Source organism: Hippopotamus amphibius, chromosome 12, assembly GCF_030028045.1.
Source record: "Hippopotamus amphibius kiboko isolate mHipAmp2 chromosome 12, mHipAmp2.hap2, whole genome shotgun sequence".
Lineage (NCBI taxonomy): Eukaryota > Metazoa > Chordata > Mammalia > Artiodactyla > Hippopotamidae > Hippopotamus > Hippopotamus amphibius.
This window is the reverse complement of record NC_080197.1, coordinates 96672257-96688291: the sequence shown is the minus strand read 5'-3', so window position 1 is coordinate 96688291 and position 16035 is coordinate 96672257. Positions and strand designations below refer to the sequence as shown.

Sequence of the window (16035 nt, the reverse complement as noted above, 5' to 3'; positions counted from 1 at the left end):
TGGAGAACAATATGACATTAGCTCTAATTCTGTTATTTGAATTTTAAGAGCAAACAATTCATTCTGCCATATGTGCAGTTTCCAAGAATAATTCTAGACATTTTGTCCTAAATAAAAGTAGCATAATATTTTTATGGTAATGTTAGTTGCTACTCCTCAAAATGCAGCACTAACTTTAGGAGTAACTGTTTAAATAACTAAATGTTGGTTCTTTATATCTACTCAAAGATATCTTCTAAAAAACTCTGGTTCTGTTGATAAACACTTAAATATAGAAAAAAAAACATAAAAACATTTGAGTTTAATACCTTTGATTTCCAATGTCTCACTGAGGGGTAATTCTATGTTAGCTCCATTCTTGCTGTGGTTTTCAGACTCTTGCAAGACAGCAGTTCTTTTATAAATGCCTCTTTTTACTTCATCAAAGACCCAAAACATGTTGTATACTCGAGCAGTATAGCCTGCTAATTCAGTTATCTGAAACCAACACAGGGAGATAAAATAGTTAATATACTCAAGACAGACTTTTAAACAAATATGCAATCATATAAGCTTCTTGATTTAATGTTAAAAATCCTATTTTATTATACATGAAAAGTAGATAGTACATCTGATGACTAAAACAAGTAACACTAAAAAGCTTACCAAGAAAGCAGCATAGCAAGTCGACAGTTTAAGTTTGGTTGGAATTATGAAACACATAAAAATTATTCATTTAAGTCAGAGTTCAAAGTGAAATATAAAGATTTCAGAATATTAGCAAGGCAAAAATTTTTCAATCAATTTTCTGATTTGGCCTCTGTTTACATGAAAATTTGATTTCCAAAAATTAGAAGTTTTGTGAAAAGCTTAAGTTCATTCCATGAAATAATGATCTTTTATTTTGATATGCTTTTTCAGTTTAAAATAGAAGATTTTAAATAGAGGAAAAATGCATTTTTTAAAAATTTGAAATGATATTTCTGAGTCAAATTGATTGTCAAAATTCCTAAGTTTGGCCAGAGAAAATACCCCTAGTAATATTGGGAGTCAGCTCAGTAAAAATTTTTAAATCCTTTTCAGTCCAAATCCCACAAAATTCAGTTTCTTTTCAAGTCAAACATGGTTTATAAGCCCAAAGAAAAATATTAAATATGACTTTTTTTCTAGATGAGATTATGAGATAAATCTCTGCTTCAGTTCAAACAGCTCAATAGAGTGGTATATTGCACCTATTCTGCCAGTCGTCCAATTTAGGTTGAATCTCTGCTGCTTTTTCTATTAAAAGAACACCTTGTTGGGGCTTCCCTGGTGGGGCAGTGGTTAAGAATCTGCCTGCCAATGCAGGGGATATGGGTTCAAGCCCTGGCCCAGGAAGATCCCACATGCTGCAGAGCAGCTAAGCCTGTGCGCCACAACTACTGAGCCCATGTGCTGCAACTACTGAAGCCCACATGCCTAGAGCCCGTGCTCTGCAACGAGAGAAGCCACCACAACAAAGAGTAGCCCCCAGTCTCTACTAGAGAAAAGCCCGTGCACAGCAAGACCCAATGCAGCCAAAAATAAAAGTAATCAATAAATAATAAAATAAAATCTTTAAACAAACACCTTGTTATCAAGGTGACTCATGTGAAAGGTGACTCATGTCCTGTCAAGACCATCTTTCTCAGTGAAAAGAAGGCAACAAAAACCATTCCCGTTCAGAAATGTTTAGTAGGAAATTGGTATTAATAAGGAAGGCATGCCACTAATAAATGTCTCTTAAACAATACACTGTGGACTATTACAATACCAATATTTCTGTAAGATTTGTGTGTGCAAAACTTAAGCAGCAAATGAGCAGGTATTATTGTTAAAAGCCTTCTACCACGTCTCTACTGTGTGAGAGGTCTATAATTAGATTAGTATTTCATTTCTACATATTAATGTCATAGCTATTATATAGGACAATTTCTAAAATGTTATTTAGAAGAATCTCTTGAGTTCCCAAGTAGAGAAAAACAGAGCTAAGGATTAACAAAATATGGATCCAAAAGAAACCTAGATAAATACACTTGCATAAAAAAATCCAAAACAAATAGAGAGGTCATTTAAAGAAAGGCAGTGGGCACTGAGTTAGTAGACCAGCATGCAGAATGGGCAAAGAGTGTAAAAAAACCAAAAAGATAATGTGACTGTGGACAAATTACTTTGGGATATAAGACAAGGGGATTTCTCAAAAGAAACCTTGTTCCCTTTACAGCTAGTGAAGAATCCATGATGCTTTCAGGTGCTTTCACAAGCAGTAATAAGATTCTTTAGAAGTCAAAGTTCTGTGATTCAGTGCACATATAGGCAAAATAAAACAAAATGCAATCATTTCTTGTGTTGAAGACAATCTAGAAAACAAATTGATATTCTGTGACCTGGATAGCAAAGTATTTCAATGTGAGATACATAAAATTTTGATTTGTCATTTAATTTAATAAGTAATTTATTTGATCAAAAAACCTATCCCCAAAACTGTGTCTCCAGATTATCAAAATTACTATTTGCAAATTTTTTTTTCAAGCTCTTTATTGGAAAATAATTGCTTTATACTCTTGTACCAGCTTTTGAGGTACACCAAAGTGAATTAGCTGTATTTATACATATATCCCCATATCCCCTCCCTCCCACAACTTCCTCCCTCCCTCCCTGTCCTGGCCCTCTAAGGCATCATCCATCAAGTTGATCTCCCTTTGTTATATAGCAACTTCCCACTAGCTATCTATTTTACAGTTGGTAGTGTATTTCTGTCTATGCTACTCTCTCACTTCGTCCCAGCTTCCCCTTTTTTAATTGAGTTGCTTTGCTTTGTGGTCCTAAACAACTGGTTTTACCTTTTTTAAAAAACCCAATTCAATAAGTTTTGTCAGCAAATCACAAACTTTGCAACTATCTTATATAATTTATTCAAGGATAATTTAATAGGCAACTAAATTTATAATGATGCTCTGGCAATTTATATTGACACAAAAGCCACAAATATAATTAATAGTGAGAATGACTGTCTGTGGGAATATTATTTAACATCTGAATTGAATAAAGTGATTTTTAATCTTAACCCTGTGATATTTGTAGGTCTTATCACCGTTCTCTTAGGAAATATTTACTGACCATATAAAATATTCCAAGCATTAAAATGTAGAGATGAATAAAATAGTTTTCCACTCAGGGTCCTATGCAGGAGACAGACACTTATAATGTGGTAAAGCACTAGATGTACTAGAACACAGAGAAGGGAGACCCAGACTCTGTAGGGAAGTCAGAAAAAAAGTGGAATCACAAAAGGATTTTTTATATGTGATTGGTAAGGCCTGACTTGTCCTGAAGGACAAGTAAAAGCTGGCAAGGTATATAAGTAATATCACTGGGTAACATTTATTAAAGTGCTTACTACCACAACAACTCTACGAAGTCTTCACCATCATTATCCCCATTTCACAGATGAAGAAACGGACACAGACAAGTCAAGTTCATATAATTTGTAAATATCGGAGCAAGAATTTAAATTTAGGCACTCTGGCTCCAGAATCCATACCGAAGGGCCTTTTAGTAAAACTTAAGAACAAATATATCATGCTATAGACAGAAAAAGAGGAATTGACAATTCAGAGTATAAAAATTGAAAGGTATTAGCAGCAATACACTTGAAGTTGTCTTTTATCTTGATGATACTCAGCAATTTTTGGCAGAGAAGAGATGTTTCAAAAATAATAAACGTGGTAATTTACATTTTTGCTTGATTTTCATATGTCTTATTTTAATCAAATTGATAATAAGAAATGTAAGTACCTCTTTGTATGAAGACATAATCCTTTCAATAGCATCAGCTCCAGAGGCCAATAAATTTCGAGCAGTGGTAAAGGCTTCTGTCCGTTCACTAACCATAGCTTGTTTTTGACCATCCTCTATATCTAAAAGCAAATTACAAAACTGTTGAATTTTTAAGTAACTAAATGTTTTATTTTGTACAATGAGACTGTGACTAAAACAACCATATGTAAATTTTTCATTAGTATCAGCAATTTCCTAGGAATTAATGAATTATTTAAAAAATAGTATTTGTACCAGATTTTATTTAAATCTTTCTTTGTCTCATTATTTTTATAGAAGAAGAGTTAGAAGAATTAAATCTATAGGAATTAAGACTATTTTCATTTAGCATTCTTTCAACCCTTACCAAAGTCAACTCCCTGCCCTTATTACTGCTAGGTAATAAAATACTACTGATTCAGTCAATAAAATACCACTAACTGGAATCTAAGCAAATATTTCTAGTGTGATTTCCTTAACAGAAATGCAAAGTAGCTGACCCTCATAATCTAGTTCTGTCTACCTGTTTCAACTTTTACCCTACAGTTCAGCAACACCCCAACCATGCAATACTCTGTTTATTTTCTGATATTTGCGTATATAATTTCCTCTGACTTTAATATACTTTCGTTTTTTCTGAGCTCTTTCTTAGGGAGATAACACTGTAGTACAGGTTTCCCTGGAAACCCTTGTCTGGCTTTTCCAATGGACTATAAGTTCTATAAGGGGCAAGACTGTAATTTATTCATTATTCCTAGTACTCACCAGAGTGTCTAGAACATAGTACTCTTTAATGTGTATTGAATGGACGCATGGGTGGATGGATGAATGCATGAATGGATGGATGGATAGACAGATGAACATTCTAAATTACTGCCAATGCAGAATTATGGTTAAGAGCTGGAAGTCAGACTAGGTTAGAGTCTAGACTCTACTGCTTATTGGCAATTAGTAAGGTTAGTAGAGCAAGCCACTTATCTTCTCCCTGCTACTTTTTCATGTGTAAATGAGGGAAATAATAGAACTATCTCAAAAAATTCTATCTCAGAGGGTTGTTGTGAGATTTAAAGGGGAAATACAAATGAAGTATTAGCCTAATCCATGGTTTATAATAATTGCTCTTTAATGTTAGGTGTTATTTTCTCTAAGTATTATTGTTATTATTGCATATCTACTCCATTTAGTCTTATTCTTCAAAATTATTCTCTCCAGGTCATTACTTTAATTCTTCCATCAATTTGATTCTCTATTCTCTAGTCTTTCTATGGACTATCACCAAAATTCTAGTTGATGAAGACATTACAATAATATAAATAGCCATAGGCCCACTTTGATATTTATTTTTCTCTGATTTATCTCAGTGAAAAGGTTTTTTTTTTTTCCTCCATGACAATGCAAATATTTAACATGTGCCCTGCAATAACTACCAGATATTTTCACTTTTACTTGCTCATAGACAACTCAGCTGGGTTTGAAAGGGATCCATGATAACATAAGGGAAAACCAGCAGATATTTACTGAACAGCAGGATTTACAAGAAATTAGGCAAGGTGCTACAGGATATGTGAGGATTAAATGTGGTTTTCAGATTCTTTCCTCAGGGAGCTTACAGTTTGGTAGGAGAGAGAAAAGTTCCCAAATAACAATGCAGGGCAGCCTATGAGGAGAGTTAATGTGTTGCATTTGAAGGAGGCAAAAATAATTTCTTGCTGCAAGAGACAGGAAATGCTTCATAGGGGAGTAGACTGTGAGTGAGGCCTTGAAGAAAGCATACAATTTTCAAAGATCACAAGTGCAGCATAAGCAATATCTCAGAGAAAGGAAATTTCAAGCAATGCCAATTGAAAGATAAAGAACCTTGTAAAGTTACAGTATGGGTTGGTGTCAAGCACTAATTTTACTTGAGTATCAGAATAACCATGAGTTCATGGGGACCTCCTAGACTGACAGTTAAGTACTGCTCTAGAGAACTATCTTTAGTTCCCTTGAAGTTAGCTAGTTTCCTTGAAGTATGAAAAAAGAAAGGCTTTGAGCATTAGCATAAGTGAGGAGAGAAAGACATGATTGGATAAATAGGCTACGAACAGAATGTAGATATTCTTAAACACCTTTAAATATGTGATAAAATTTAGATAGCCACAAAAAATTAACCAAAGATCCTCAGCAAATTAGCAAAATAGTGATTGCTGACAGTACTAAGAATTGTTTTGGCTCAGAGAATCTGGCCAATGATCTAAAATAATTATGAGATTTTATGAATTTGGGTTAAAAGGGATTTGAATAATAGCTTTCACTGACAGCCTCTGTTAAGAAGAAATAACACTAGCACAGATGGACTGGTGTTTGGTATGGCATGATACTTTCTATGTTGCTTTGGCAGACTAATATCTACTGGGTTTTCTCCATGCTTTTAAAGTTATAAATTTGTAATGAAATTACAAATATTTCTGGAAAGACTTCATTTGACTTTTATTCTACTGGTTGTTCTTTGGCAGGCAGTTTGAGAGCAAGTGCAGCAATATTTTGTCATGCACTCAACAGCAAACTATATAACTTCTATGACAAGGCCAGATTCCTTAGAGATGTAAGTTCAGAAATATAAGTTCATGACCTAAAGCACTCACCTATTTTGTATTCTAAACATTTCATTTTCCTCACCAAATATTTTAAATATTTAAAAAAATCTCCATACTTAAGGATTTAAGAGTTAACATTATATCTGCTCATTTTACTGCTAACTTTCAGCTCTGCTAATAAGTCTATATTGAAACATAGTCACATCTGTTGCTATTTCACTGAAAAGATGAGAAAGGATTTTAAAATTAAGGTTATGTCATAACACATTTCTCAAAGTCTATAGGACTGTACAGTGCAAAAAGTGAACCCTAATGTAAACTATGGACTTCAGTTAACAATGTATAATATTGGTTTATTAGTTGTAACAAATGTACAACACTAATACAATATGTAAATAATAGGGGAAACTGTGGTAGGTACACTGTACTTTCTGATCAATTTTTCTACAAACCTAAAACTGTTCTAAGAAAATTAAGTCAATTTTTTAAAAGTTAAAAAATGTAGGCTATTCTTTTGTACTTTTATCCTTTGGTTTTATAATCTGAGTTTATTTATTTTCATTTAAATTTTACCTTTGTCATCTTGACAAATCTTAGCAAAAACTGCCTTACCCTACCTCATACCATATGTAAATATCAACTCTAATTAGATTGATAATATCAATGTGAGATGAAAAACCAATAAATTTCTAAAAGATAAAATTGGAGAATATCTTTATGACCTTAGGTTAGACAAATATTTCTTAAACAGGACATAAAACCATTAACCACAAAGAAAACGGCTGATAAATTGAACTATATTAAAATGATTAACGTCTCTTAAGACACTGTTAAGAGACTGAAAAAGGGAGAATTAAGTGGGAAAAGATATTTGAGATTGTGTGTGTGTCTGACAAAAGACTTATTACAGAATACATAATAGCTTTTACAAATCAATAAGAAAAAAACAGATAAGCCAATTTAAAATTAATCAAAAAAATTATCAGCCCTTCATAAGAACGGCTACCCAAATGGCTAATAAATGAATAAAAAGTGCTTAATCTCATTAGTCATCAAAGAAATGAAAACTAAGACCACAATAAAGTACCACTATACACTCACCATATGCCTAAAATGAAAAATGCCTAAATGAAAAAGACTGACAGCAAACACTAACAAAGATGTGGAGCAATTAGAATGATCATGCATACTGTACAACACTATTTACGGAAGATTCAAAAACCAGCAAATACTAATGAATGGTCAGTTAAAATAACCACCTTTGCTGTGGCATGGCAAGGGCAGGAGGAAGTGGGGATGGGGCTAAGGAGGAAGATAGGACTGGGAAGGGGTGTGAAGGCTCCTGGGATGAAGGTAAGTGTCTATTTCTTCTGACAGGTGATATGTATATGTGTTAACTTTGTGACAATTTATTGAGTGGTACACTATGATTGTGTCTTGTTGACATATGTTATACTTTAAAAATTATAACTACTGATATGCATAGCTACTTACAGCTAAAAGTATCTCTGATATATATTGATAATTACTGTTATAATAATTGGTCGACAGGAGAGTAATCATATCTAAATTGACCTATAATACAACATTTTATTTCAATAATTTGACATTAGAATATGAGACATACTAATGCAGCAGGAGCTATGGGTAGAACCTTGTTGCAGGTACATTTTGAGAATAAAAACATCACCATTGTTACTAGGGTGATGGGTAGAATTGAGTTCTACTCCTAAGAGCAGTATCTCTCAGTTGCTACTTCTGATGCGCCATCTCACACTAGCAGATTACCAACATTGGCAATGCCAGCGGCTTAGCTGCTGTCTTCCCTGCCCATTAGGTGTCTGTAACAAGGTCTGGCAGGAGAGACTTAGAAGTGCTATCCCTTGCCTTGCCCAGAACTGCTCTTGATATGAAGAGAAGTGGCCTATAACATTAAACAATTGAGATTATACCTCCCAGGTAACTATTTTATTCACATAATTTCAGTCTTTCTCTTAATACGAAGCAAATGAAGGGATAATGTCCTCTCTAAAAGTAATAGAGATGATACATAATTAACTATTTCAGTGCCTGTTTTTCAAACATTTGCTCTGATGATTACTTGGTCTCAAATAAGTTAAGTCCCTTAAAGAATAAGTTCCAATATAGCTGATGTAGAGGCAGCATGGTGAAGGGAAACAAAAGCAATGCACAAGGAATTGCATAATGTCTTCTATCCTTGATGCTTTCACTAACCATTTTTGTGACCTTAGGCAGACTTGGGGCTCCAGACTGGATTACATTTAAGCTCCTCTTCTAACGTGAAAATGACATGATACTATGTGCAGTCTTGTAATGTGAACTTGAATATAAATGTAATCCTGTCCTTACCACAAGATTTTACTTAAAGTTGTAGTTAGATGGTGTAACCACTCTGCTAAAGAACTGTTTTTCTTTTCTCCTCCCAAAAAATTATGTAGGCTATTCCTCCTATCTGCATCTTTACCTCCGACTTCCTAATCACTTTCAAATGCCTTGCTCCTTTAACAATAACCAGGCTAGCAAACATCTACTGAGCATTTCCAATGATGCAAGTATTGTTCTAAATTTTACACATGTGATCTTCTTTAATCTTCATAACAACCCTGCTATAATTTCCTCCATTTTGGAAGTGGGGAAACTGAAGCACAAAAAGGTTCAATGATTTGTCCAAAATCACAGCCTAATAAACAAAAGAGCCAGCATTTGAACCTCGGCAAACTGACACCAGAGCCCACTTAGTAAGAATATAATAAATATTAACAATTGCTTCCACCTAAATTCTTACTATTTGCCACAGACAGTTTCAAGGCACACTAAGTACATTATATATAATTTCATAACAATTCTGTAAAATATACATTATTATCCCTATAGTTAAGAAAGGAAAACTGAGGCATATAAAGTTTCTATAACTTTCTCAAGGATGGATAACTACTAAATAACAGAGTCAAGATTTGAAAAGTGGCCTGCTTCTTCCTTTATTCTCTTTCTTTCCTCTTTTCTACTTTTTCTGCTTTTTCTCTTTGCCATTCCTCTCATTCATCCATTTCCCATCTATTTTTTCATTAAAATAGTATGGTGTCATGCACTTAACATATCTCCAATATAAGAGACAATTCAGAGTGTAAGTATAAATTAAGGTTGAAGACTAGATTAGTATAGATAGTAATTAATTCCAAGACTTAAAGCCTCAAAGATATCATTATCTAAAGAAAATAATTATTTTGTCTGAGTAAAATGATAACAATATTTTCATGTGCTATGTCATTATAAGTCAAATATATTTTGTAAATACATACATACAAACATTAGAAGCATACATATAATAACCTTAGAAATTACAGAAGATATTGAAGCACACTCTCATAATATTATCGTATGAATTCATTTTATTCTTCTATGAAATTCTTATATTGCTTTTCTTTTCATAAATTGTCTTTTGAAAAGAAGCTTTAAGAATTATTTTGTTTCACTTGCATCAACACGATTATCACAATGTCAATCTAAAATTTTAATGCTGTTTCTTTAATTTATTATGGTATTTTCAAGATTTGTAGGATTTATTTTTAAATATCTTATTACATCACCTACAGAAGATTGTTAGATATTTTGCATACATTGTTTACTTCTTACTGGTCTCTGTGGGGTTAATTTATCACCATTAATAGCTGCATTTTCTCTGTTCTATGTTGAATACTCCAGGGTTTTCTAATAAGACCAGTTCTTCCAAAGACTAACAACAACACCATAATTTTGTCACTGGGGTACTTTCTAATAAACATTATACATGAAACTTTTAAAATATCCATAAACTTACAGATATTCACTATGAATATCTAACAATTTTGTTTCTTAGTAAAACTAATCTTAAGACCATACATTTTTTTGTCTTTTTCCCTCTAATTCTTTTTTGAAAAAGCAATTTACTTTATTTCATTTTGAAAGGATTAAATCTAAACATACTATTACTAATAATACCTTTTTCAATATACTTTTTAAAATGATTAAAACAAATTTTGAAGACATGAAATGAACAGATAAAATTCAGTTTTCCTAGTGGTCTAAATACACTGTCTATTAGACAGTTGAGTTGCAGAGTACATTTGGTATATGTATAGCACTTATCACAAGGGACTGACAAATCCTACTTTATCAAAAGTAACAACTTTTAGGTTAAGAATGACAAATTTGACAAGTGTTTTTGTAAGAATTGGTAAAGCATTAAAGCACTGTTTTAAACTATTAAAGCATATGGTAATTTTTTACATTTTTATTGGATGACTTCAAACAAATAACTATTAATATTTAATTCTACACCAAAAATAACTGTAAAATAGTGTGAATTCTGTTATATTTTTCTTAGTGTTGCCTTTTGTTTTCTAGGTAATGATTGTCACCATGTATCATCAATGTATCAAGAACATCAATCTTGATACATCAATATTCTTGATACATGCTCTTGATATATTATTCTACTAAATCCTCACAACAACACTCTGAAGTAGCCTTTCTGATTCAGATGAGGAAACTAAGGTTTAGACAGTTTAATTAACATGACTAAAAGGACACAGGCAGAAAGAGGGAAAGCAAAGAGTTGAGCAAAGCTCTGTCTCACAACAAAGCCCATGTTTTTGTCTAGCCCCTTCAACACTAAGACCAATTTTGGTCAACTTTGGACAAACAGAGGAAAATGCTTCTTCTTTAATTAATCCCTCTCTGTCCTACCAATTAAGACCTAAATTCCCATCTCAAGTATAACATAACATTTTAATACTGTCCTCTTTGTCCTTATCTTAGTTGTTCCAAAGGATGAAAAATATTGATAGAAAACCACTGAGACAGTGATAGGATAGGATTAGACTCCTGCGACTTGACAACCCCTATCCCTACAATACCACCAAATAGGAGGTTATCTATATTACCTGCAAGTAGAGGAGACCTTCTTCCATGGCATGAAGCAGTCACTGAAACTGTATTATTGGTTGTCTAATGTAGTCAACCAGCTCTTCAAATCACGAATCAGGGCAGATCCAATTATAGAATATTTATAGACTAAATGCATGCTATGTGCACAACTTATATTTACAACACATGGGGAGAACTTCTATTATACTCTTTTTGAAGGTATTAACTTGTGTTGAGTTGAAATGTAAACTAGAGAAACATTCCATATTAGGCAGTATAATTAAAATTGTTCAAGGTCAACTCCCAAAAACACTACATTAGAGGTTTCTGAAATATCGCAGAACTGGAAAGGTCTTTTCAGTCACTTCTTTTATATTGTTGGTCTTATTAATGGATATTGCAAAGTCTGCCATTGTTTCTGACCATTAAGGACTATAGAATGGGCTACACAATTCACTCACACAACTCCAGCAGTGACACTTTTTTTTTTTTTGGGCACACGGGCTTAGTTGCTCCGCGGCATGTGGGATCTTCCTGGAGCTGGGATCGAACCCGTGACCTCTGCATTGGCAGGCGGATTCTTAACCACTGCGCCACCTAGGAAGCCCCTCCAGCAGTGACACCTTAAAGAGAAATAATCTGAAACATGTATTTATTATTAAGCATAAATGTCATTACCACCATCTGCAAAGCCAGTTGCAGTGATAATAGGTACAGCCACCATAATTAGTCCACTGCTGCTCCAAACATACTTCATCAAGAACTGCTCTATCATGATGTACCACAAACGTTTGGATAAAATGAGGTTCATCTGATTTGCTAAAGCTTTGTAACTTTTCTGAAGTTGCTTCATTTCTACCTATGGAGAGAAAAAGAGATAAGAATTAACTTAGTATGAGCTATAAAAATAAATAATGTATGTTTGAGGACTTTCCTTAGAGATAATTACATATTATTTTGTTTTACTTAGAATACTATTATCTGTGATTCTAATCACCAATAAATACAGATTAATGTCAGAATTAGTCATTATTTAGTTGTAATCACACCTACGTTATTTTTTAAATGTCTGATATTCAGTAAATATAATGTTAAATATAAATACATGCAAGTGATTTATACTTATGTTTTCTAACTTATATGTATAAGATGTTAAAATTAAATGATATTCCATAAGACACGAGTAAACAGGACCTTATCCTTTTTGATCACACTCAAAATATCTGAAAATAAACACATGACATGTATATGTGTAATTAGACTCCACATTTGAACTAACTCAGTTTACTACATTTTGTAAGCTAACCTAGTAACTACGTTTTGAACTAACCAGTTTACTAGGTTTTGCCTTAAATGCAAGAAACTACAGCATGCTGTAATTCATATCACTGAGCTCAATGACTCAAGAATGACAAATAAATATGATTAATACAACATATGAAGCCATTTTTTAAGTGGGAATAGGAGTCCTAAATTTGCCATAAATTTTCTTCTTCAGATTGGTACAACCATAAAACTTCTTATTTTTGTAAATAATTGATGATGTTTCAAAAATTAAATAATTCTGCTTCATAATTATAATACCATTTCAACTTCAGAATAACTATTTCATTTGCCAAGTCATTTGTATAAGATTTCAGATGCATCACCTTAAAAATGTCTGTCATATTTAATATTCTTTAATGTACTGCAAGTTTATGTAATTAGGTTAACTATTTAAGGGACCCGCTTAATATTGAAAATCTTTAATATTTAAAAATAACATTCTGGAACTCTTTTTTTCCTCTTCATCTCTAATCTTAGCTTTTCTCTCTAAGCTAGACAAAATTTCCTTTCATTATCTTTTTTTATTTATGTCAAAATATGGCACTGAACATTAAGAGTAATGTAAATGCCATTTGTAAGCCACTCTCCTGCACTTCTTAGAACTGAGGAACTCCATCATGGACCAGATACGCAAAATTGTCACATTTGTCTTTCACATGAAAGCACTTTTTTTTTCTCCTGAAAAATAAACAAACAAACAATACCATCCTAAATTTTCCATCTCAGTGGAAGTATGTGTACTTAGTTTCTAAACGTATATTTTCTTCAATGTTCTTATGACCATCTACTTAGGATTTCAGTTTTAAGAAAATGCTTTAGAGATAATTCTGAGCATATTTGGATAACTGAGGCTAAGTAGACCTTTTAGAGTGTTGAAAATGTTATTCTCATGAAATTTTAGAAAAGTTTGCATTCTACATATGATTCTTTAACAGCTTGTGATTAAAAAGGGTAATGAAGCATATATTTTAATACAGGTTTAAATGTCATAGAATCTAAAACCCTAAAGAAGTGGGTCCAACAGTACAACAGATGGTATCTAGCACTGCAGTGGCAGCTTGAACAGTCTCACATTTCACCCATCACCTTAATTTCTTTCTTACCTTATGTCCTCCGTAAAAGGCAATTTCTTCCACATTGGCTATAATTCTGGAGTGCACGTACCGCAAATAGCCTTTTCTATGAGCTTCTTCAGCCACCAATTTACCAAATTTGGGAGAGCAGGCTTTTAACACTTTAGCAGTGGCATACACCACAAGTCCTGCTATAAGGGTGGGCCCAATTGGGCTTGCTCCTCTGGATGTAGCAGTCTGTATGAGTGTATAGGAGGTCAGGATTACATCTAAAATAGGTTTGGTCAGATTGGAATACAAATGAGCCACAGATTGAGAGAACATCATAATATCCTCTGTAAGAGACTGGTCAGGATTTGCCAGCCTCCCATCCATATTGATCACCTTATAATAAGTCTGATTTGTAAAATAGGTTTCATAGGCATGGTCGACTAGGCGAGTTCTGAAGGCCAAGGCCAATTTGCCCTCCAGGTACCTTATTGCACTGTTGACAAAGGTGGCAGGGATGGCAATCATAAGCCACTTGATTAATTTGATGATGAAAGTCCGAGGCTTCTTTTCCACAATGCTTTTCACGATTTTCCCATCCAAACCAGCTACATAGATAGACAGAAATGTTCTTGAGATTAGAGCTACCGAGTGGAGGCAGAGCCATCCTGTTTCAGTGGTCACAAGTTTTGGAAAGAGAATTTTTCGAAGTTCTAGTAGCTGCTTGAAAAAATCTGCATTCACTCCAGGCGAAGGTTTTTCACAAGTGGCCTCGGTGCAATGCAGTATTTCTCTGTTCTCTGCAGCCGGGTAAACGTCTTTTTTCTTCCTGTGGCCAGAATGCTTTAAACGCTTGCCAATGATGGGATAGAGGGTTTTCAGAGCATATGCTGCAGCCACCACGCAGGCAGCCCTTTTAGCAGCCCTCGATCTGGTCCATTTCACTCGATCAGCTGCTGCATTTAGCATATGTATCATTTTCCCAGTTACCAAACCGGCTTCAAAAACAACTGGTTTTAAAAGATCATGCTCCGCGGGAATCCCCAGCAAACGTTTCAGAAAGTTCTACAGCGCTTCCATAGTCTGCAGCGTTTCTCCTCTTCTGTTTTTTGTTTTGTTCTTATTTTTTTAAAAATTTTGTTCAGTGACAGATGCAGCAGAGCACAGACTCCACTGCATCTGCTAAGGATGATTCCCTCGGAAGCTCAAGCTGCACCAAGCAGCCCCAAGCTCCTCCCTCTCAGGCCTCTCATTGGCTGTAGGGGCGATGGGACCCTTGGAATCCTCGCTGCTTTCCTTTGAACCTTGAAAATGAAGAGAGAGCAAAACGAATCACATCCTTAAACAGTTCAGAGAGTTAAATGTCTATTTTTGGAGAGGTCGAATCAGGGCAGCTGCTGGCGACAAAACCTGCCCTAGCGACTGAGCATGCTCAGCGTCACAGAAGCCGACAGAAGTTTCAGAAAATACATCACTTCTCTAAGGTTTTAGTAGGTTTTAGTAGATACTACAGAGGAAGAGCAAAAAGAAAGGGAGATGTCCAAGAGCTAAAAAAAACGACTAACAGAGAAGGAACTGTGGAGACGAGGGAAGAGGGACAAGAGGATCAACATATAATGAAAAAGGGTATGGAATGAATCTGAAAGGGAGAGAGATGAAAGTGACAAATGGGAGGGGCACTGGAAAAAAAGTATCAAATACTTGGATCTGTTTTTCTGGCACTCCCCTCTCCCTCATTAAATATTTTTTCTGTCTCTGTGATTTCACATAAAGTCCCAGAACCTATCAGACAAGTTATGTTGAGGCTATTTTTTTTTGTAAATAAATAGATGTCTTCCATATAGTAGAAAATAATTCTTTGATGTGCTCCCATTCCAAAGTTTACTTGTCCTTATAATAAAAATCTTCCAGCCCCATAACTGCTATTTTTAGCAATAGAGATCTGATGCACTAGTGATTATTTACAAGGTGACTATTTAATAAATGGGAGCAGTGTACCACTTCTACCACCCCCTTGTGTCCTTTAGAGTCGTTACTTGTAGGTATGTGACTATAATCAAAAGTTATCCATTTGGGACTCAAACAAGAAGTTAGATGGTAGAAATAGCTTCTCCATGATCTTACTTCATTTTGCAAGAGTTCCTTGTCTTTTGTAAGCTTTTGTTTTGTTTGTTTTGCTTAGGTTTAGAGATAATCTACTGGCTACTTCCCATTTCTGATGATTTGATAAAAATCAAAAGTATTTAAAAATATTCTCTTCCTCCCTAATGGAGGAGTTAAACTGCTAGAGTCAAGCAAAATTTTGCATATTTTAAAAAATGTAAAAGGCA

General features: G+C 34.1%; 1 protein-coding gene across 5 annotated transcripts in view; it reads right to left on the bottom strand.

Annotated features, from left to right (window-relative positions):
- Positions 1–14683, bottom strand: part of ABCD2 (ATP binding cassette subfamily D member 2) — a 71291-nt gene extending 56608 nt beyond the window's left edge. For 3 of the 5 annotated variants that reach the window (XM_057703090.1, XM_057703092.1, XM_057703094.1), the window contains exons 1-4: positions 13748–14683; positions 11997–12177; positions 3796–3911; positions 309–477 (exon numbers count right to left, since the gene is read on the bottom strand). In XM_057703090.1, the coding sequence (XP_057559073.1) occupies positions 309–477; positions 3796–3911; positions 11997–12177; positions 13748–14683 (1402 nt within the window). Of the gene's footprint in view, positions 1–308; positions 478–3795; positions 3918–11996; positions 12178–13747 lie in introns of all 5 variants that reach the window. The other 2 variants (XM_057703089.1, XM_057703093.1) reach the window with 2 other exon arrangements.
- Positions 14684–16035: the final 1352 nt, after the last annotated feature.